The sequence below is a fragment of the Eucalyptus grandis genome, chromosome 6 (genome assembly GCF_016545825.1).
Source record: "Eucalyptus grandis isolate ANBG69807.140 chromosome 6, ASM1654582v1, whole genome shotgun sequence".
NCBI lineage: Eukaryota > Viridiplantae > Streptophyta > Magnoliopsida > Myrtales > Myrtaceae > Eucalyptus > Eucalyptus grandis.
Genome location: NC_052617.1, coordinates 19,492,564 through 19,513,312, shown reverse-complemented (window position 1 = coordinate 19,513,312; position 20,749 = coordinate 19,492,564). Strand labels below are relative to the sequence as shown.

At 39.5% G+C, this 20,749-nt stretch overlaps 2 protein-coding genes across 2 annotated transcripts; both read right to left on the bottom strand.

Moving 5' to 3' along the window:
• Positions 1 to 1,217: 1,217 nt before the first annotated feature.
• On the bottom strand, positions 1,218 to 6,668 carry LOC104448818 (zinc finger CCCH domain-containing protein 6). Its single transcript, XM_010062726.3, has 4 exons — positions 6,217 to 6,668; positions 2,776 to 2,985; positions 2,567 to 2,691; positions 1,218 to 2,460 (listed from the first exon to the last, which is right to left on the bottom strand). The coding sequence occupies exons 1-4, from the start codon at positions 6,274 to 6,276 to the stop codon at positions 1,473 to 1,475; spliced, it is 1,383 nt and encodes a 460-aa protein (XP_010061028.1). The 5' UTR covers positions 6,277 to 6,668; the 3' UTR covers positions 1,218 to 1,472.
• Positions 6,669 to 11,049: 4,381 nt separating this feature from the next.
• Positions 11,050 to 16,243, bottom strand: LOC104448815 (protein IQ-DOMAIN 32). Its single transcript, XM_010062725.3, has 6 exons — positions 15,964 to 16,243; positions 14,537 to 15,031; positions 14,216 to 14,443; positions 13,500 to 13,577; positions 11,755 to 13,390; positions 11,050 to 11,370 (listed from the first exon to the last, which is right to left on the bottom strand). Exons 1-6 carry the CDS (start codon positions 16,042 to 16,044, stop codon positions 11,351 to 11,353), a joined length of 2,538 nt encoding a protein of 845 aa, XP_010061027.2. The 5' UTR covers positions 16,045 to 16,243; the 3' UTR covers positions 11,050 to 11,350.
• Positions 16,244 to 20,749: the final 4,506 nt, after the last annotated feature.

The following is a 20,749-nucleotide window of genomic DNA, read 5'->3' as shown; positions in this document are numbered from 1 at the left end:
AAACAACATCGTCTGGCTTTTAGTGACGTATGCACCACATCTTTTGGCTCCAAGCCGATGTGCCTTTTTACGTGCGTCGGCTCTCTTATGCACTTCATTTGTCACATGAATTTTCATAAATGGAAGACTTGGCGATGGATACTTGTGTCCCTAAGATAAAAATTTGTCGATCTTTTTGACGATATGAAAAAGTCGGGTACTTGTGTCATGAGTGAAAGTCAATAATTTTCCTTTTTTCCTTAGGAATCTAGCCGTCAATTGTTCCGACATCTCTTGTACATTGGTGATTTGATGAACAAAGCCTACGTAGTTTTAAACCCCAAATTGGCGAATTCAATGTCATGGTTACGATAATATGATTACTAATGAACAAAGTTTTACTCACTATTACACTTACCAATAATACTTTTCGCAAAATCATAAGGAACTATACCGATTGGCCGAAAAGGGGACTGGTCGATCCTTCCCAAAGTTTCTTTCCCCAAGTACATCAGTTTTTTCTTTCTACAAATTTCTTTGCAGACGTAATGGAATATGACTTTGTAAACATGACCTATATCTATTGATCAAATGGTTGGTGGACAAAGGATTGAGCTTACCTCAATCTAAGGGTAAACAATTCTAGTTTCCATACAAGTTCATATTCTCCTGAAACCTACAACCTACTATTTAAAATAAGCTTTTAATTTTTTGGAACCCAAAACCCACCCTGCATAGTTTGTATTCTGGAACCTATCTTGTCACAAGTTTCAGAATCAATTTCAGGATTTATCCAGATTATACTTATATTATTAATTGAATAATTATAGTGAATCATTATCTTGAATGACTATCACTTGATTCGACAATTCACTGACATATGAAGAATATAGATAATAGCAAAGTAAAAATCCCAATCTTAAAATAAAAATTTAGACCAGTGATTCCAGATTCTACACTCACAAAAACATACCTAAAACCTACTTGAATCAGGTTCTTTAATTATTGAAATATAAAATCTACCCCGCATACCTTAAAACTTAGAACCATGCTCACCCTCACCTCAGAGAGGTGGAACGCTGGGTACAGTAAAAATCAAGATTTCAATCCAATCATTAAGAATATAATAAGTTGTGTGCGCTAAAAATTACAAGTGCACATATACGATGAACTTGAAATTTCTTTCAACAAAATTACTATATAAATATCAAAATATTAATAGGTCAATTCCACCAAGAGGTTGTAAAAGCAAGAAAATTTCTTAGAGAAGAACAAGACGAGAAAAAAGAAAAGGCAAAACAGCAAGGGAGAATTTCCCACACAAGCTTTTCGAAGCTGAATCCGATTGTATTGAAAAATATCAAAAATTGCTGGAGACAAACTATTTTTGCCTCGAAAGGCAAGCAACATAAGCAGAAAATGGGGCCGCAATTGCACCGCCATCAGGAAAAAATGTACATGCAGGAACATTTCTGCACAAGCATGTTCTTCCCTTAGGTACTACCTGTGATCTCCCTGTCAAGTTTCATTCTTTTTGCATTTTGCGGCTCTGCCATGCCACTGCTGCGCGGCGGGAGCGATGTATCGTGCTGATACGCGCAATTGGCTCCATTTCTACACCCCCTCGAACTATTGAAATATATACAAGGCTTCATTATTTTACCCTTTGATTCTCTTATTTTAGGATTACTGGCGGGTTCCTGAATTGTCAACGGTTGGTGGCCGTAAGGGTTACCGTACTGTTGGGGAGTCTCTCGTCTTTCTCCTCCATGTTGCTGGATCAAGCTCTTGTAATAATTGAGATCTTTAGCTGGTGCGGCGGTCCTGATGGCGGAGGAAGAAGAAGCTTGCATGACCGTTTGGGGAGGAAGCGGTGCAGTCAGCGGCGGTCCCATTCTGATGCCGGCAGGATGAGAGTACAATGATGGCCCACTTGTGTGAGAGTATGAGAGCCCGCTTGAAGAAGTAGCTACTAAAGGCATTCCAGTTTCTACACTAGTGACATAGCTAGGAGGATTTGAGAGACCTACTGAACCTCCCCGCGTGTTTGGTGGCATCTGCATCTGCGCTTCGGTGATGGTCCCGTAATCTTTGACCAACTTTTCGATCATTTTGGGGTCACTCAGAATCTGAATCAGCAGCTCCTGGTCAATCATGTTCCCGTGCTCGTGGCTCTTCATTAGTGCAGTGAAGGCAGCTGTTGCAGCTGCTGCCACATCGGGTTCTACACCATGCAATGTACTAGAGGTAAGGTTCTGATTGGCGGCAGTGTTTGCAATGACAGGTCCCATGGTCTGAAGGGGATGAGAAACTCCAGAAGCCAGTAGTGATGGATGTGATGTGACCGGAACACCAAGTTGGGGAACAAAGTCAGATGATGCGTCTCCTGGTGTCTCTTCATCTTCAATGGGCAAAATTGGCACCAACGGAATTTGTGAATCATTCTGATCGAAATCTTGCAAGTCTGATGAAGCTACAGGACTGCACTTGCAAGAGACAAAAAATAAGTTTGTTGAAGAGCAACATTACAGGCAAATATAGCCAAAAAAACATAATTAAAAAAATAAAGAAAAGATAGGGGTCCAACTTTTGAGGAATGGCAGATGGACGAGGATAAACTGCCTCTAGCACTCTCATCTCCCTCTGATTTTGAACATCAACCTCTTTGCTTTCCTCCCCAGCAACCACTTGCCATTCATGAGGAAGCAAGAACTGCATCCATTAATAAGAGCATTCAGACACTAAAGAAAAAAGGCTGGAACAACAAGGTTTACAGGATAACTTGGGGCAACTTACTCGTGGAGGACACTTCCATTTGCTTAGAGGGATTTCAGACACCTTAATCTGTAGGTTATTGGAAGGATGGGCTGCTTCAAAACCAGGAGGTAGAGCATCATCAGAGCCAACTCCACTTGAATGCAAAAGCCACGAGGTCTTGGCCTGAAGGTGATCTTGAGGACCAAACCCAACTTGGACAGGAGCTTCATCTGATAGGAACAGCTTCACCTGTTTTGGAAGATCATGTGATCAAATAGAACTTAAGTTGACCAATTAAGAACGGGGTACCAGTATCATCCCCCAAAGCAAATAAAACAGCTTCAGAGCATGAAGACCATTGAGGTACCAAGAAAAGGTTAAGCAAGTATGGTTTTACATCTACTTTTGGACACCTTTAACAAGCATTCAGAAGTGAAGCACAATTACTTTAGTTATTACACACGGAGTTTGGGAGCAAATTTCACCCTGGCAAGCTGCACAAAGGAATCTCACCAAAGCAATTTCTCTGATCACATAAGTGGGATATTTTGTTCATAGTAAATACACCTAGACTTCACATGGTTGATGGAAAGTTCTCATATTAAATAATGCATGTTCTAGTAAATAACCAAAACAACAGATATAGCCACAATAATCTGCACAGCAGTGGAAAAATATATCCTAGATTTTATAGAAATATAAGTTTTTCTACCAATAAAAAGGACTTTCAAGTTTTTCTGTACCACTATCATCATTAAGAAACAAACTAATGGAACAATCACATAACAAATGATGAAGCTGTGTGCCAAGCCATCTGGTCTGACTTTCTTCAATCAACTCACAATGGCCTGTGGACAACTTTTATCATATCAAGCAGAAGTTACATGAAGCCAGCAACTGGGCTCAACAACCAGAGTAAATATAGCAGCAATTGTCCACAACATGAGAAATAAGCAATACTACAAAGCATAAAAGGAAAAGAGATAAAAGGAAAAAAAAAAAAAAAAGAAGGATTACAGAATAGCAATCATAGTTAGACAACCTATCAACATTTTATTACACCCAGCTTAGACGTACTTGAACCCCACCACAAGGACTTCAACTTTTGAAAAAGACCGTGCATAAAATACTGAGGATGTTTGCTCATCTTTAGAATCAGTAAATTAAGACTGGTTTTTCACTTTATGGGGAATAGAACTCAGTAACCACTAACACATAATGGGGGATAAACTCAGAAACCTCTAAGATAACTATCTCATTTAAACATCTCAAGAATTATTGTGCAAGCTTGAAAGATAATTGCTCTCGGGTTTGCACAGAACTATCAAGTCGAGGCTTTGGTTCACTTGTGCCCCAGCGGCACTCAATAGGATGTCATACACTATAGCTTTTGAAATGAAAAGAAAAACTGTCTATGAAATTCAGAAATCAATCACTAGTGACACTGGGATACCCCTTCACAGAAGCACGCACAGAGAGAGAGAGAGAGAGAGAGATCGTCCGATGGTAGAGACAAAAGTCATTTCATCAGAAATGGCTTATATTCAGCAACCTAGCACAAATCTTACAGGCATGTGCCATGAAAGAAACACAACCACTTAATAATGCTCCATCATAAAAGGACCTTAAAAATCAGTAAAGCCAAAACTTCTAAATGTACTTTGAGTTGATCCTAACAAATCAATCAACAGAAATGTAATGTAAAAGTGCAAGGCCTAATGCTTACAGATCCATTATAATCAAGCAGACATCCTGAGAATATTCAAGAACGAGATTATTGAGATTATTGGGGTAATGACAACCACAAACTTGTTATCAGTTGTTGATGCAGTTGGAAGGCAAATGCTGAATCACCATGATAGGAGTGAAGTGCCTTGCAATCAATCAAGGAATTGAAAACAAAGAACTTAAAGACAGTTACCCATTCAAACTATCTCAAGAAACTAAAACTTTAGTATGGTTTAAGAAACTTGTGTATAACCAGTTATGAATACTAGATAATGAAAAATGTGATTTAATATACTCCAAAATTTATTTCTTGTGAGTCACAAACTATCTCAAACAGTTTCCTGTGTTAAATCTTCCTTTGTAGCTTCAAAATTCTCCAGTCAATGTAAGTACACATAGTCCAACCAATGATTGTTCTATGAACAACAACCTCATTGTTTAGAAACAGTTTGGCATTGAAGGATTTTGGTGCCATGTCAAGCAGTGGAGAGCCAATTAAAGTCTCAGCGACCCAGAAATTAGCTTTATTCTTGTAGGGAGCAATTTTAATGTGAATAAACTGTATTGTAGAGCACTCAAAACATATCATCTTGATTCATAATGGTATTTAGTTGCCTTTAACCTGCATTTTCACCAGCATTTCACAATCTTTCGCTTTATCCTGTGTCATAAATCAAGTCCTTGTGCCGGAAGCAACTATCTTTGGATAGAATTATTCAGAGTCCGCGATTTACAGTTAAAGGTCCTTGCTCTGCTGTGATGCAGTTCTCAGATTCCAATAAAAGAGTCAAGTGTTTCTGTAGCTGAATGTCCTCATTTCAGCTTAAAGTAATTGTAGGGAAGGAACAATGCGTCAATTGAGATTTGACTGCTTAAGCATTGTCAATAACTTTCCATTCAGTATCAGCAGGAACTATTTTCATTTCCGATCTTTTACTCCCTCAGGAGAGCTTGCAACAGAAAATGCCAATAACTCGAGATAAACCTTCTCCAATGGTCTGATTGCCAGCACTAGAGCCTCATTGCACTAAAAAAAGATGTTCAGTTCATATCACCTATCGTCAGCTATTTGTAAACAGATTTTAGGAACTACCGAAGCATTTTCTTCCACAAGAGGAATTACTCACCCTTATTACTGGGAAACCACCCTTTGTCATTCTACTTGTTTTTATTCTAGTCAACATTACAACTTTGCACAAGGATGAATACACTAAACGCCAGGTCATTAATTACCGGTAAGTTTCTCGCTATCTTAACTGACTGAACAAGTTGCACCAACCCATAGATGCTAGAGAGCACCAAACTAACTAAAGTTTCCTAGCATGAATACTCAACCCCCAATACATGCTTCCACTTAAAACAAGCCCTCATCTTTCCGAACACATCACGACTTCTATGTGCTTTCAAAAGTCTTCTCCTCTCCATCACTTCCAAAAAAGAATGCAAGCATCAAAATCCAGCTAAGTGCTTCTGCGTCGACACCCAAAGGAAAACCCTTTGCTGTCAGAAATGAAACTGTGTAACTCAAAGACAACCTCAAGGGAAAAAAAAAAAAAAACCACTTTGGACACCACCACAGCCCCCAAAAATGACATGCGCAATGCAACGATAAAAGCATCACACAACAATGCATAAGTTCCGAAACTCGACTCAGATTGCCTCAAATCCCACGAAGTCCGCAGCCTTATAGCCAAGTTTCGTTCGCCACATCCCATAAATGAACCTTTCACCAACAACAACTCGCATCATTACCTGACAAAGGTTAACGTCCGAAGCCCAAGTGACCCTTTTCCATTTCTGCGATCCCCGCATGTTACCGATTCCTCTACAAAAAACACTCCTTTTTCCCCCTCCCTGCTCCCGATTCTCGACGCGAGCACACGATCGAAGGCAATCGCTACGTGATTATCAATCGATCGATTGCTTCTTTTTTTTCGCTTTCGATCTCAATCGGAGACAGTCCCGGAATTCAGACCCTCCTTCTCCTCCCCCTCCGCAATCGAAGCCCTAACGGACGACACCGTCGACGACGCAACCGGCGAGGCGGGGAACAACCGATCGCGATCGATGATGGATCGACGTCCAGGTGACATGTCAGAGAGATCCGAGGAAACCCTAGATCCTCCGGTTCTTTCTCCCCTGCTGCTTCGCCGCTCCTATGCAAATGAAATGAGATCTTTTAAGCAGACCCTGTTTTTCCATTTTGAAGTGCTTCTCACTGTGGTCGTTCCAAATATATATGATGGCACAACGTGCCGGGCCAAAATTACCAAAAAAGTCCTAAACCGGTCGAACCAAAGCCAGTTCGATTCCACCCGTCATTATGACTTGATTTTGATTTCTCTATTTTTCTTAAGATTACCGATTTCCTACCATTTCGAATAGAATGCCGAGACAAACCTTCTTCATATAAGACCTGCTTAATTTAGTTCGGAAAACTATATGAAACCGCGTTCCACAGCTCGAACCCATGTTCAATCCTATTTTCGGTAGGAGTAATTGAGAATTAAATCCAATCCTATTCCATTATTTTCCTACCTGTTTCAAATAGAATGTCGAGATAAATCTCCTCTATGTAAGACCTGCTTAATTTAGATCTGGAAAATTGTACGGTTTATGAAATCGTGTGTCATGACTCAAATCCATATTCAATCCTATTTTTCCTAGCAATAGTTGAGAATTGAATCCAATTCTTTTCCTACTTGTTTCAAATAGAATGCCAAGACAAATCTCCTAAGTGTAAGACTCGTTTAATTTAGAACTAGAAAATTGTACGATTTATGAAACCGCGTGCTATAGCACAAATCCGTATTCAGTCCTATTTTCAATGGGAGCATTTGAGAATTGAATACAATTCTTTTCCATTATTTTCCTACCATCATTTTGAATAGAATGCTAAGATAAATCTTCTTTGTGTAAGACCTGCTTAATTTAAATTGAGAAAATAGTATGTTTTTATGAAACCATGTGCTATGGCTAGAATCCGTATTTAATCATATTTTCGGTAGGAGGGGTTGAGAATTGAATCCAATCCTTTTCCATTATTCTCCTACCCGTTTCAGATAGAATGCTCTAGCAATTCTCCTTCACATAGGACCTACTTAACTTAGAAGAGAGAAAGTTGTATTGTTTTATGAAACCGTGTGTTATGACTCAAATCCGTATTCGGTCCTATTTTTGGTAGTAGCAATTGAGAATTCAATTCAATTCTTTTCCATTATTTTCCTACTCATTTCAATTAGGATGTTGAGATAAATCTTCTTCATGTGAGACTTGCTTAATTTAGATCGAAAAAATAATGCGTTTTTATGAAACATGTGTTATGGCTCAAATTCGGATTCAATCCTATTTTTGGTAGAAATAGTTGAGAATTGAATCCAATTCTTTTCCATTATTTTCCTACTCATTTCGAATAGAATGCTAAGACAAATATCCTACATGTAATACCTGCTTAATTTAGATTGAGAAAATTATACGGTTTTATGAAGCCACGTGCCATAGCTTAAATCCATATTCAATCCTATTTCAAGAAGGAGCAATTGAGAATTGGATCCAATTCTTTTCCATTATTTTCCTACCCATTTCGAATAGAATGCTGAGATAAATCTTCTTCATGTAAGACTTGCTTAATTTAAATTTAAATTATAGTACGTTTTTATGAAACTGTGTGTTATGACTCAAATCCGTATTTAATCATATTTCGATAGGAGTAGTTGAGAATTAAATCCAATTCTTTCCATTATTTTCCTACCCATTTCGAATAGAATGCTAAGACAAATCTCCTTCGTGTAAGACCTACTTAATTTAGATTGAAAAAATCATATGGTTTTATGAAGCCAAGTGCTATGGCTTGAATCCATATTCAATCATATTTTTGATAGGAGCAGTTGAGAATTGAATCCAATCCTTTGCCGTTATTTTCCTACCCTTTTTGAATAGAATGCTAAGATAAATCTTCTTTGTGTAAGATTGCTTAATTTAAATCGGAAATATAGTATGTTTTTATGAAACCGTGTCATGGTTCGAATCCATATATAATCCTATTTTTGGTAGGAGTAATTGAGAATTGAATCCAATTCTTTTCCATTTTTTTCCTACCCATTTCGAATAGAATGCTGAGACAAATCTCCTTTGTGTAAGACTTGCTTAATTTAGATTGAGAAAATCATACAATTTTATGAAGCCACATGCTATGGCTTGAATCTGTATTTGATCCTATTTCAAGTAGGAGCAATTGAGAATTGAATCCAATTCTTTTTTCATTATTTTTCGTATTTGTATTAGTGTGAAACCAAAGCCCATCTCCAAGTTGTTCAAAAATAGTTGAATAGTGGTGTTGAGTTTCTTGACCCTTTGTCTTTATGATTAGTTGATTCTATTTCTTAATGGGAGGAGGGATGGGATATAACTTGGCAATAGAGCGATCACCAGGTCAAGCCTGATTATCCCAAAAACCAATTTAGTTCTAAACAATTTACAGTTTGTTAGTTGAGTCATTCTAGGCAATTTTGACAGGAATTTGCTAAAGTGGACTTGAGCCGCCTTGCATGATATTGTCGATGCTTTGATATAGACAACTTTTATAATTTTTTGAAAACTCTTTTGAATTTATTATCATTTTTTTTTGTTTTCTTTTTATCTTTGGTTTTATTTTTTTCATTGTTGTCAGCAAGGGTCACCCACACTAGGTGATTCAAGCAAGCGTCATGATTGTCTCTGCATCCTTATCTCCTTCGTCACTAAGCAATTTTTTAGGGGCTAGAGCTGGCAATTTGGACTGTTTTCCTCTTGACAATTAAGCGTATCCCCCGTCATCTCATTGGCCAACTTTGACCCTTATTATTTAGAGGTCATATCCAATATTCTGAGTTTGCATTTGGTACTACTCCCACACCACATGCTGAAACAATACTTTATCCCTAAATGTCCAATCAATCAATACGCCTCAACAATTTTTTTAGGGAGAGTCAACTAGCTCTAAATTTGAGTGCCATTTCATCTCTAGACACAGTTCATCCGCCGATTATTTAATATCAATCGGTTCGGACCTCATATAAGGCTACCCACGGCCATGGCGACCTTGATCTTAGGCCACAATGGCCACATCTGAGAGAGGGAGAGAGAGTAGAGAAGTTTCATAGCAAATATGAGAGAGGAAAGTAGAGAGAGATCAATGGAGTTGTCGATGGAATTTAAAATAGAAATCTCAGGGACCACCACGAAGTCGGTCGGATGATTGGAGGTGGCCACTGACGGAAGGAGAGGGTGGCGGCTGAGAAGAGTCAAAGTTCGGGTGCGTGAACCGTGACATTAGGACTGGCTGAATATTTGCATGAATAGGGTCAGTGACTCATTTTAGTTGAATAGGGTCATACATAATTCTGAGACACAGGCATGTTTTTTTGACTTTGTCGTGAATGATACTAAGACATGTTTTTGTTTTTTTCCCAGATTTTTTTTTTTTTTGTGAGGAACTATAAAAACCCCAAAATGCCCCAATCTCATTTCCTTGTCTGTGGGTTAGGCCTTGCCGCATGCTACACGTCCGAAAGAAATACAGTCCCAAGCACAACCACTCACAAGATGACAATAAAATTACTAAAAAAGTCATAAACCTACGCTTGTATTAACTCTGCATTAAATCTTTCTATGTGGCCAATTTAATTCTAGACCTTTTGGTATAGACAAAAACATTTCTTACATTTTCAACAAAAGAAAATATTTTTATATATGATATTTACTAAAAGTACTTTCTCTCCCTACCAAACTTGAATTTATCATCACGCCATTGTTCTTGCTTTCCGATTACTCTCTTCTAATTCCAGTCAAGTGGAAATTGTCCCTCACCTCATGCAATCCTTAAAACGTTCTTTCCATCCATGGTTAGTTTCATTGTGCAGGGAAGAATATTACCCGGATTCAAATCAAGGACCATTGGACTCGGGTCTAGGCATATACCCGGATTCAGGTCTATTACACTCGGCTAATTGCGAGGGCATGACGACTGTTGATCGACCCAAGTTCGGACAAGTGTTTCTTCTGGGCAGGGATCAGTTGAACTCGAACCCAGTCCCCCCTTTGTTTTCTTTTTTTCTTTCTAAATCAATTTTTGACTCGCACGGACGGTTTTTGTTTTGGCAGAACCCTCGTACGGCTTTTAAGGTGATACCTTTTGTCCTTTGACTGCGTCTTTTCAAATTAACCGTGTCCTTCGCAATCAAACGATCGAGTAGGTTGCTGTACTTGAAACGGCGGCAACATTTGTCGTCGTCCGGGGGCAGTACATCAGCTTTTTAGCTGTTTTTTCTTACCCTTACTAACCGGACGAAAAGCAAGCAAGGCCGTCTCGAAAGCTCCACGTCTGGCGTCTGCAAAGCCCTTGACGAGGAGTTGCTCGTGCTTTTGAGGCACACGGTCGCCTCCAGCGAGAAGCATTTCCAACGCCCGTAACTCTCTCACTCAACTTATCACTACTCTACATCCATTTAGGAGAAACCCTTGTGATCAAAATTAGCAGCTTCAGAGAAAGTACGCAAGGCTCTCTGCAAAGTTGACCAGCTTGACTTCGCAACAACACTCCGATCGCGAAACGAACATGAAACTTTTAACATTGGATTCATCACACACAATTAATGTTTTTAAGATACAAGCGCACATCCCTGGTGAAGTCGTCGCAGAAAATTAGCAAACATCAGCAGAAAGGTACAAAGGAAAAACGAAAATTCCCTCCAGTTCTATATATATTCTCTCTTCCAGGCAAACCTTGAAACCAAACATCGAAAGCATATGAAGCAAGCACGAAGCTACGCGATTGATAGGTAGGTGTTACTCTCCAGATGGCATCTATAACTGGTTAGCCACTGCAAGCCAATAAGCTGCGAGCTCTTCACCTAAGCCATTTTCTCTCTGCAAAATATTACAAAGTAGCGAGTGATCAAGACACGTCTGCCTCTGTGCTGCTAAGCAAATGCTTAAAAAGAGGAGGTAAACAGGCCAGATGTGCAATTCACTACAGAATTAATGCAAAAGGGCTGAACGATGCTAAAGAAGTACTGAATAAAGCTGGAAAATCTAGTGATACAATTTACAAAAATCAAGAAGCTCGGATAGTCACCAGTTTATAATCAAAGGTAAATCTACTCACTTGCTTCTCTCCATTAAATGATGCTTATTCTAGCAAAAGAAACCTGTTGATGCTAGGTTAAAAAAATAAAGAGTTCGTGCAGAAATTTCAATAAATGGTCTGTTACCAAAGAAGAGTCTTAGGAATCTAAATCGTTTAAATAGTACCTTGCGTTTGAGCACCATTAGCTTTGGCACCTTGTTGTGCTTGAGATGTTGACCGCTGAATTCGTGGGGAGCCCTGCCTGTCATTCACTCCGGGTAAAGAGTGCCTCTTTTTAATGTGGAACTCTGTATCGTGCACATCAGGACTTGATCTCGGAGAGTTGTTCGAATTCAACTTAGCCCTAGCAGATTCTGTGGCTTGCATGAAATGAGGGATAGAATTACTGCTGCTACTGTCTCGTGGTTCTTGCTCATTAGCCGGTTTTGCTGATCCAAAAGAACTGCGCCTTTTCCCATTTTTCTGATCTTTAGGCAATTGTTTTGGAGTGCCGGTACCAGAGTCCCGATGCATGTTTGATGGTGATTTCTTGCCTGCTGACAAGGATTTGCGCTTGTTCGAGGACCTGGTTTTATTATCTGTTCTACTCCCTTTAGTGTTCACAGAGACCTGACTAGCTGGCGTTCCTTGTGACTCGGGAACGGTTATATGGCTCCTGGGAGATGCTTCTGGTGAAGACCTGTAAGTTCGTTGAACTGTTTTGGAATCAGTTTCTCCCAGCACATCCGATGTGCTTCTATCAAGATTCAGTTCATCCACATGGGGTTCCACGGCGACAATTGAAGTGACCTGTTCACTGATGACATTGTCACCCTTCTCTGGATGATCAGAGACAGACTCAGACAATGTCAGCTGGACAGCAGTTGATTCCTTAACTTCACATATTTCATTTTTCACATCATCAGGACTGCAAGTTCTTTCCTCAGTAACATTGGCTTGATTTACTGCGTCTGCATTTCCATCATCGTATCTGTCTGGAGAATCAAGAGTGGAAGTAATTGAAAGCTCTGTGTCGCATTCAGAACCACCAACTTGAACTCTGGCGTGATTAGAAGCCACATTGTCATCCAGGCCAAATGCCTTGTCCTGAGTGGTAGTGTCTCCTGATGAAACCGGCACTCCATTTGAATCGGGTTCAACGTCTTGGTTTGATAAATTTATTGATTTGCTCGAGTTGACAGTTGAAGTTAATTCTTCAAATTTGGACTGCGCAGCAATAAAAGATGGATTACCAGCCTTTCTGGATCCAAACGCCTGTTTCTTCCCCAAAGTCTCAAGCTGATCTGGGGCAAACCTCTTCCCTGAATGCTTTGGTTGTTCAATTTCCACTTCAATCTTATCAGAAAGAGAGTCAGGCTCCATTTTAGAGCTATCGCATATCAGAGGTGGAGTAGATTCTCTCTCTGTTGAGCTCTCGTTTGCATCAAATGTTTCAAATTTCTCAGGCCCAGACCGCTCTATGTACTCCTCCCCAGGTATCACGTTGCATTCCTCAAGCTTTGACTTGGCTTCGTCAGGAAGGATCGGATTGTCTTCTTTTTCAGCTGGTGCTGATATTTCCTCACAGGCCAATACAGAATCTGATGATCTACTGAGAACTTCAGATGAATTCTCCAAATTTTCTTGTGTCAGTTTCTCATTCTCCTTACTTTCCTGCTGCTCAGTCATCAACCCAGTGATTGGTGATGGTTCAGCTGACGGAGCTGACATCCACCTCTCCAGCCATTTCCATGTTGAATCAGATTTGGAAATGTCACACTTGATATTGATAGGCTTCTCCTTCGGTGTCGAGTTCAAGAGCTTCAATTCAACAAAAAACCATCAGAATCTTTGGAGTATTCATAAAAGAGATGGACAAAAAATCCTACACTAGTTAAGGAAAGGGGAAGAGGGGGGGGAGGAAGAGCACCTGTCTAGCAAATCTATTGCTTAGCAGCTTCTCAATGGAAATGTAAGCTGCACTTGGTTTATTTGCATTCTCCATCTCCTGAATCAAGGAAAATGTTTAGCAAAAATAAGAAGGAAATAATTCGGGGTAGGAGAGACAATATCCACAAGAGAACTTCCATAAGATGAAGCATCAGAGCATCAGTTGTCTTTAAAATGCACGAAAGTGACACTAAATCACATGACCAATAGGAGTCAGCACATTCAATGGCAAGATAAGTTAATATTAGGTTATCATCATAAAAGTTAAATTTTTTGTGTATCTTGAATCCTCATGAATCAATAGTTGGTCCTTAACCATGGAAATTTAGAATTTATATGTTCGACAACCGATTTCTCAACCTTCTTTCAATATTTTCTCAAATCAGTATGTACAACAGGAAAAGGGTCCAGAAGCATACTACTACTACTACTACAACTGAATGCTGCAGGAATTGTGTAATCAGAGACAAAACGGAATTATCTCTGAGCCTTTAGTGTCCTAAAACGTAGACAGTTATAGTGTAGATGATTCACATTCGAAGCTAAAAGATGATTTTGATGAGCTTTCAGTAGTCAGTTGACGATTATGCCTTTAGAGGATCATCGAATGCCACAGGAAATGTATAGTCAGAAATAACTAAAGGTCAAAATTATGTCCAGAAATATATTGATAGATAGAATTAGTAGTAACATTACCAAGGCCTTTAAATTGATGCCATCCCTCTTCTGCTTCACATCTGCATTCTTTTCTACAAACATCCCTTCTGTTAGTTGCCGTGCACGGCGAGCACGAACTAGAGCTTGCATTTTGACAATGGCCTGGACGCATCGCAGAGTCCCCACAGCATGGCTTCTGACCAGGTGTCCACGCACAGCAGATTGCAACTTGATAACACTCTTCAGCTTTAAGAGTGCTTTGTAAGCCTGCCAAGCAAATTACAATAGGAGAAGTTAGAATAAAATTTACTTGATTTCTTTTTATGCATAGGCGTACCATATGGAAAGAAAAATCGATACCAGGAAACTCCTTATAGTGGCTTGGATGAAAATAATGGTAGCTTCATCCACATTGAATCTGTCAACAGTTTCAGGCTCAGCTGCAACCACAGTTTCAGGCTGGGCTGCAACGACAGTTTCAGGCTGGGCTGCAACGACAGTTTCAGGCTGGGCTGCAACGACAGTTTCAGGCTTGGCCACATCGACAGTTTCAGGCTTGGCCGCATCGACAGTTTCAGGCTTGGCCGCATCGACAGTTTCAGGCTTGACTGGATCGACAGCTTCGGATACCTTTGCATCCACAGGAGCCAACAGCGGTGGCTTCTCATCAGCGCACTGAATCGCTGAGACTTTCTGGGGAACATCGGAATCAGTTGCCGCTTTGAAGTTAACATCTGCAGATTCAGGGATCTCTTTAGTTGCAGGAGCAGAAGTTTCAGACATCGCGCTGTTGCTAAGCACTCTGTGACGGGCAGATCTTTTCCGGAAACTCCAGCCCTTTTTGTCGCCCTTTATCTGAAATGCAATTACAAGGCATCATCCACATGAGACAAAAGACTGTAACCTAGGAATTACGCAAGATACATTCCCTGAAAAGAAGTCATGACAGATCAGACAACAATCCTGGCATTCGATGGACCTCAACCAATCTCTCTTATGAATCTTCCATTCTAGTAATTGTTTGAATATGTATTGACTTCTAAATTCCAATCCAACTCAAATGTCAAGTGCACTACATTAATCACGGCAATCTTAAAAAGGCTACAAGACAAGAGCCTCAAGTGCCGGCAATTTGCCAACTCGACACGATTAACCCATTTATAGATCATTCAATGGAAAACCCAAAAGTAATACAAATTGACACGAATTTAATAGACGTAAGTTTTATAGCACAAGAAACAAAAAATACAGTGCTTTCCGATAACCCAACTCGACACGATTCCAAAATTTGATTATGACACCACAAAAAGTCACGAATTGCCAACCCACAGCAACGGTCAATGCACAAGTCACCGCACTTTCTACATCGTCGATAACAGATTTACCGATACAAAAAGCCCCCGGAAACCAAACATCTAAGACAGATCTCGCATTCCCTGTTCTATTCTCGGAACAGAAGTCCGACATAAATATCGCGCGTCCGACGACATCGCCGATCGCCGATCAGGAAAATTTCAAATCCAATCAGATCTCCGCGACTCGAATTAGTAAGTTCGAGCATCCGGATTCCAATCAGCCGCCGACCCGGGGCGCAAGCGCACAGCGCGAGCAGCAGCGATGACTCGACTCGACAGAGCATGCAAAAACAACAATAGAAACGATCCAACTCAAAAGCCGCGGACCGAACGCGAAGACCAATTCCGGGAGCTGAATCGAGAACAATGCCAAAGGTCAAGACCCCCCCAAAAAAAAGGAGCCCCGAATTCGACCGATACCGATACCGATACCTCGGAAGCTTCGACATCGTCGTTGTCGGCCGAATCGCTGCCGCACGTGATGATCTTGAAGCACGACGCGGATCTTCCCATTATCGTCCCCCCTCGCTCCTTCCTCCCTCCCTTATCCGCAGCTGCTTCTCTCTCTCTCTCGCGCACTCGACCTCACTCTCTCTCTCTCTCTCTCCCTCTCCCCCCAAAGCGGAGACAAGGCCACCAATGCAGGTGAGGAGAGGAGTTTGTTGGAACTTGAGACGAGGAGAGGAGAGAGAGAGAGAGAGAAAAAGGAGACAAATAGAGATGTTAGGAAACGCGGACCTCAACGCGACTTCCTTAAATCGAGCTAAGTTCCGATGTTCGAATCCGCCCCCTTCCTTTCCTAAGGCCACGCGCACACGGACAATTTCCCGTCCCGTGCTGTTGTTTGCACAAAAGCCGTCGGGGATTTTTATTTTTATTTTTATTTATTTTTTAGTCCCTCTCTCTCTCTTTTGCCATTTGCAGTCCCGTATTTGGTGGATTTTACGGATCGAGGCGAGTTTAACCAATATTCAAAGGGGAGGCACGATAACAATAATGTCTTATCCACCCGTTGGTCGTGATTTTTAAAATAGCGAAATTGCATTTGGGTCCCCCCCTCCGGCCCCAATCACGTTTCCGTTAGAAGCGGCAGCTACTCGTACTTGCTCTTCTTGGCAACTTTTTTTCGTAATTAAGTCCTCGTATTTAATCATTTTCCGGTTTCATTTTTATTGGTCAAAATTGTATATCGGTATGAATGGCTGCGGTTCCTACTATTTTTGGCCATTATATAAGGAATGCTTTATGTAAATTTCAATTATGATTGCTGAATTGTATCTTGCAATATGATCAATGAACTTTAATTTCAAAAAGCCAATACTCTAGTTTTTTATAATCGATGTGCTTTGATCGGAATTCTACCAAATTTTCAGACTTGGTGAACACATAATCAATTTTATAAATGTCTTGTCAGAGACACATAAGCCTATCAACACAAGATGTTAATTCATTTCTTAACTTGTAATCAATGAACTATATTATTATATGGGTTAGTTATATAGTGAATGGGAATGGGTTTAGATTCAGTTTACTTAGACCTATCCCAATTCTATTTTCACCCTCCCTCGATCTCCTACTCACTCACTCCATGCTTTCCCCTTAATTTAGGTATGAATTTTCCTAGATTTGATTTAATATTAAAAAATAATAACGATATAGATTGGGTTAGATACAAGTCACTAAATTTGTATCGCATGAAAATTAGTTAAATGTACTAATTTGGATTGGACCATTTTTTATCATAAAGAACCCAACTAACCGTCGACAAGTTTACTGACATGTGTTTGCCATGTTAGCACTTCATTAAAAATTTGATCAAATTTCGGTCAATTAGCACTTCATTAAAAAGTTTGATCAAATTTCGGTCAAAGTGCATCAATGACAAAATTTAGCATCTATAGACAAATTTATTCCGTGGGGTTAGCACTCGTCCATATAGTTCATCTAATAAGTCGTATGCGAATAATTGTCTTCGTAAAAGTCCGAAGGATGCTAGCTAAGTTCCGTTGATTATTGTACTCGAGTTTCCTCATTATATTCCCGTCCATCATAAATTCAAATGCAAATCGTAGGAATATACTCGCCAAATCCTATTAAAGTCAATACGTGACGATGAAGTAGATATGCTTACGAACGTTACTTAGACCACTGGTCTTTCAAAAAAAAATAAAAAATACAAACTTTTGTTCGCGGGACAATTTTGCCCCAACTTTCAAGTTTCATTTGACCAATTTTTATTAGAAAGACAATTTTAGCCTAAACATTTATATGTGGCATCAGTGCCACGTTAGCAAATGTGGCTTTCGTAAATAATTAAAACGACATCGTCCGCCACATCAAATGAAAGCAAAATTGTTTTCAAGTCAAGTATTAGCACTTCAAATCAAATCGTGAGATAGAGGAGTGCGCAAATTGAGGCTTAGGGTTCTTCTTAAAACCAGAGTACATTCACCAAATTTCCCACCTTCAATCTAATTTTGTGAAGAATCCTAGGCCCCAACTTCTGAGTTGTGTTAGACTGGAAAAAGAAAAAAAAAAAAAAACCTTCTAAGTCGTGAAATCCATTTAATTAGATCAAAAAGAGGTAGTTATGTTTAATAAACGAAAGTAATAATGCTCCATGCGATTTTAGATTATTATCGGTTGTCGTTTTCATTACATGTGGGAGAAAATGTGTTTTGATTGATCGTGGAGGCCACATTTGTTAACATGGCACTTACCTGGCCACATCATGATCTGTTTGTCACCTAAGACATCACACATGCATATTTTGGAAGAAATTGAAAAGTTTCAAGAGCCGCACAAAAAAAAATTTTGAAAAGTTTTCACATGCAAGAAATAGACCTAAAAATTTAAACCATCAAATAGAGGAACACTGCAAATACAAAAGAACATTCTAATCCTTTATTAGGATTATACTTAATGATCTTCCTTGCATATAAACTATTTTTCAACACGCCGGACTCGACTCTATATTGTAAAGTGGACATTATTCTCATTACGTGACGGAGCTGCGAAGTACAACAGGTAATGAGTTTGAAAGGAGAGTGCCATAATTTACATTATTAACACGTACTTTGATACAATGTCAACAAAGGGTTGACTTGAAATTATTTTGGGGAGACTAAAATGTACATAAAACAGAATATAACCACTTTTTTAAGCAATGCGGAATTATACTTAACGAGGCATTTGGCGTTATAGAAATCAAAACAAAGAGCTGCATTATTTGGGGGGGAAAAGGCAAAAACAAAACCCATTCTAAACTGCCTCTCAAATATTAAGATAATTGGATGATTTGTTTTGAACAGCTCCCGGCAAATGAAACTCTCCAATTAGATAAATCACCCAAGAGAAAATCATTGAAAACATCCAATCTAGACCAAATTGTCGAATCCAATGTGAGGATATTGCCTTTTTTAAAATAGAGAACGGCGCAAGAAATAAGTAATCAAAGCAGAGAAATTGGTTGTTACATTGGCAATATGGAAACGAAGAAAGAAAAAGAGAGAAAAAAAAAAAAGGGTTTGCTGCTGTGGCATCCCATGTGAGTCTCACGACAGGACCTCCGAAAACGTTGTGCTGTCTGCCGAGCATCTCCCTAACACCACCTAACTCTTCTTCTTCTTTTTTTCTTTTTTTTTCAATTATTATCCCCCATCCTTTCTCCGTATTTTTCAGGCCAGCGAAGCATCCGCGTGGGAGTTTGACAACTATTTTGTCGCTTCCGGCCACATGTCCGCTCGCCTGGCCGACACGTAAGGGCACGTGGAGGGCCTACCTGCTTCGGATATTTATCTGAGATTATCCGTCGGACCAAAGGGCATTACGCAGCTCGATTATCCCATCTTAACCACCTCAGACGTCAGACGGATGGGGTTTCTGTGCGCGCCGAGTTGGCGTGCGGTCAATGTAATTCTTTAAAGAGAGTTAATCCCCGGATTAGGCAATAATCCTGCAGAGATCCAAGTCACGTAAAGGGCACGATGAAGTTCAATAGAGACCGTTGCTTTTTACAACAAATTGCGATGCGTGTAAACTTAAGTAAAATTATCCACAAAGTCTTATTATGCTAATATAATCTTAAATCTTTATCCATGGTAACTTAGTTATAATATATATATTGTCAAAAAAATACATTAGCAAATTGTCGAAAGTTTGAGATTAAATTAGGCAAATTATCAAAAAGTTGGCGCAATGAAAATGGTTAGTACTAAATTAGCAAATTATTAAAATGTTTATAAGGAAATTTACATAATTAAAAAGTGGATGACTGAATCTGCTTATGTATAATATATTTTATGATTTTTTGGATAATTTTTTCATATTTTATGCAGTTAAAACGTCACATAAACAAATGACCGTGGACAAAATAAGATGCAAGAGTCAATAAAGGAAGCGAAACTCGGAGAACTTAAAAATCAAAGTTGAAATGATCAAAATTTTGTAAGAAGTCGCTCTCCTCCTTATCTCTCTCGTCATCCGTAGGCGGCACGTACGTATTCGTAGATCTTCGTAGGAGGCCAATTCAGTCGCGACATAGGAACGGGTGGTGGATGCATAAACATAAGTACGCTTCTTCCGCCAGAGGCGTGCAGCCAGCGTCGTTCACGGAGAATGCACGTGAGAGGCCATGACGTCAATGAGCGGGTCCCATCGCAGCAGAGGAAAAATCCATGCCCTGGGTCGGGCCCAGTGGACCCGCTCCAGGGCTTCGACCGCTTCTCACTATCGGTACAATGTCCTTTTGGAGGCTGTCATTATGCCATATTTTTAATCTCAATCACTCAAAAAGTCATTATTGTTACCCCAATTAGAGAGGGAGAGAGAGAGAGAGGTTAAGGTGGTGGGTGCATCGTGATCGATCCCTCTATAGCAAGTTTTTTATTGTTAAATTATGTTAGCGGGTGGATATCTAAATATGAGCATATAGTGTTTTATCAGTAAATATATTTTAAACTAAAGATGTTGGATCACATTCGCCTATGATTTCATATTTACATTTGAATGACGCACCTAATGAAGGGAATTAGCTATGAATGGCACATCAAATTGAGGAACTAGAAGAATGGAACCAAAAGCTTAAAAGACTTCTCTAGAAATGAAATTTTCTTTGACATGTATATTGCTTTTTTAATTTTATTTTCATTGAGGAAACGACAAATTAAAATGAACCAAAATCAAATGACTAAAATTAAAGATAAAAAAAAAGGAAATC

Coding starts and splice junctions, on each gene's coding strand:
- LOC104448815 (XM_010062725.3), bottom strand. CDS start 16,044: ATGGGAAGATCCGCGTCGTGCTTCAAGATCATCACGTGCGGCAGCGAT. Junction 13,578..14,215: donor GCATCAATTTAAAGGCCTTG/GTAATGTTACTA, acceptor TCCTTGATTCAG/GAGATGGAGAATGCAAATAA. Junction 13,391..13,499: donor GCAATAGATTTGCTAGACAG/GTGCTCTTCCTC, acceptor GTTGAATTGAAG/CTCTTGAACTCGACACCGAA.
- LOC104448818 (XM_010062726.3), bottom strand. CDS start 6,276: ATGCGGGGATCGCAGAAATGGAAAAGGGTCACTTGGGCTTCGGACGTT. Junction 2,986..6,216: donor CGGACGTTAACCTTTGTCAG/GTAATGATGCGA, acceptor CTTCCAAAACAG/GTGAAGCTGTTCCTATCAGA. Junction 2,692..2,775: donor AATGGAAGTGTCCTCCACGA/GTAAGTTGCCCC, acceptor TAATGGATGCAG/TTCTTGCTTCCTCATGAATG.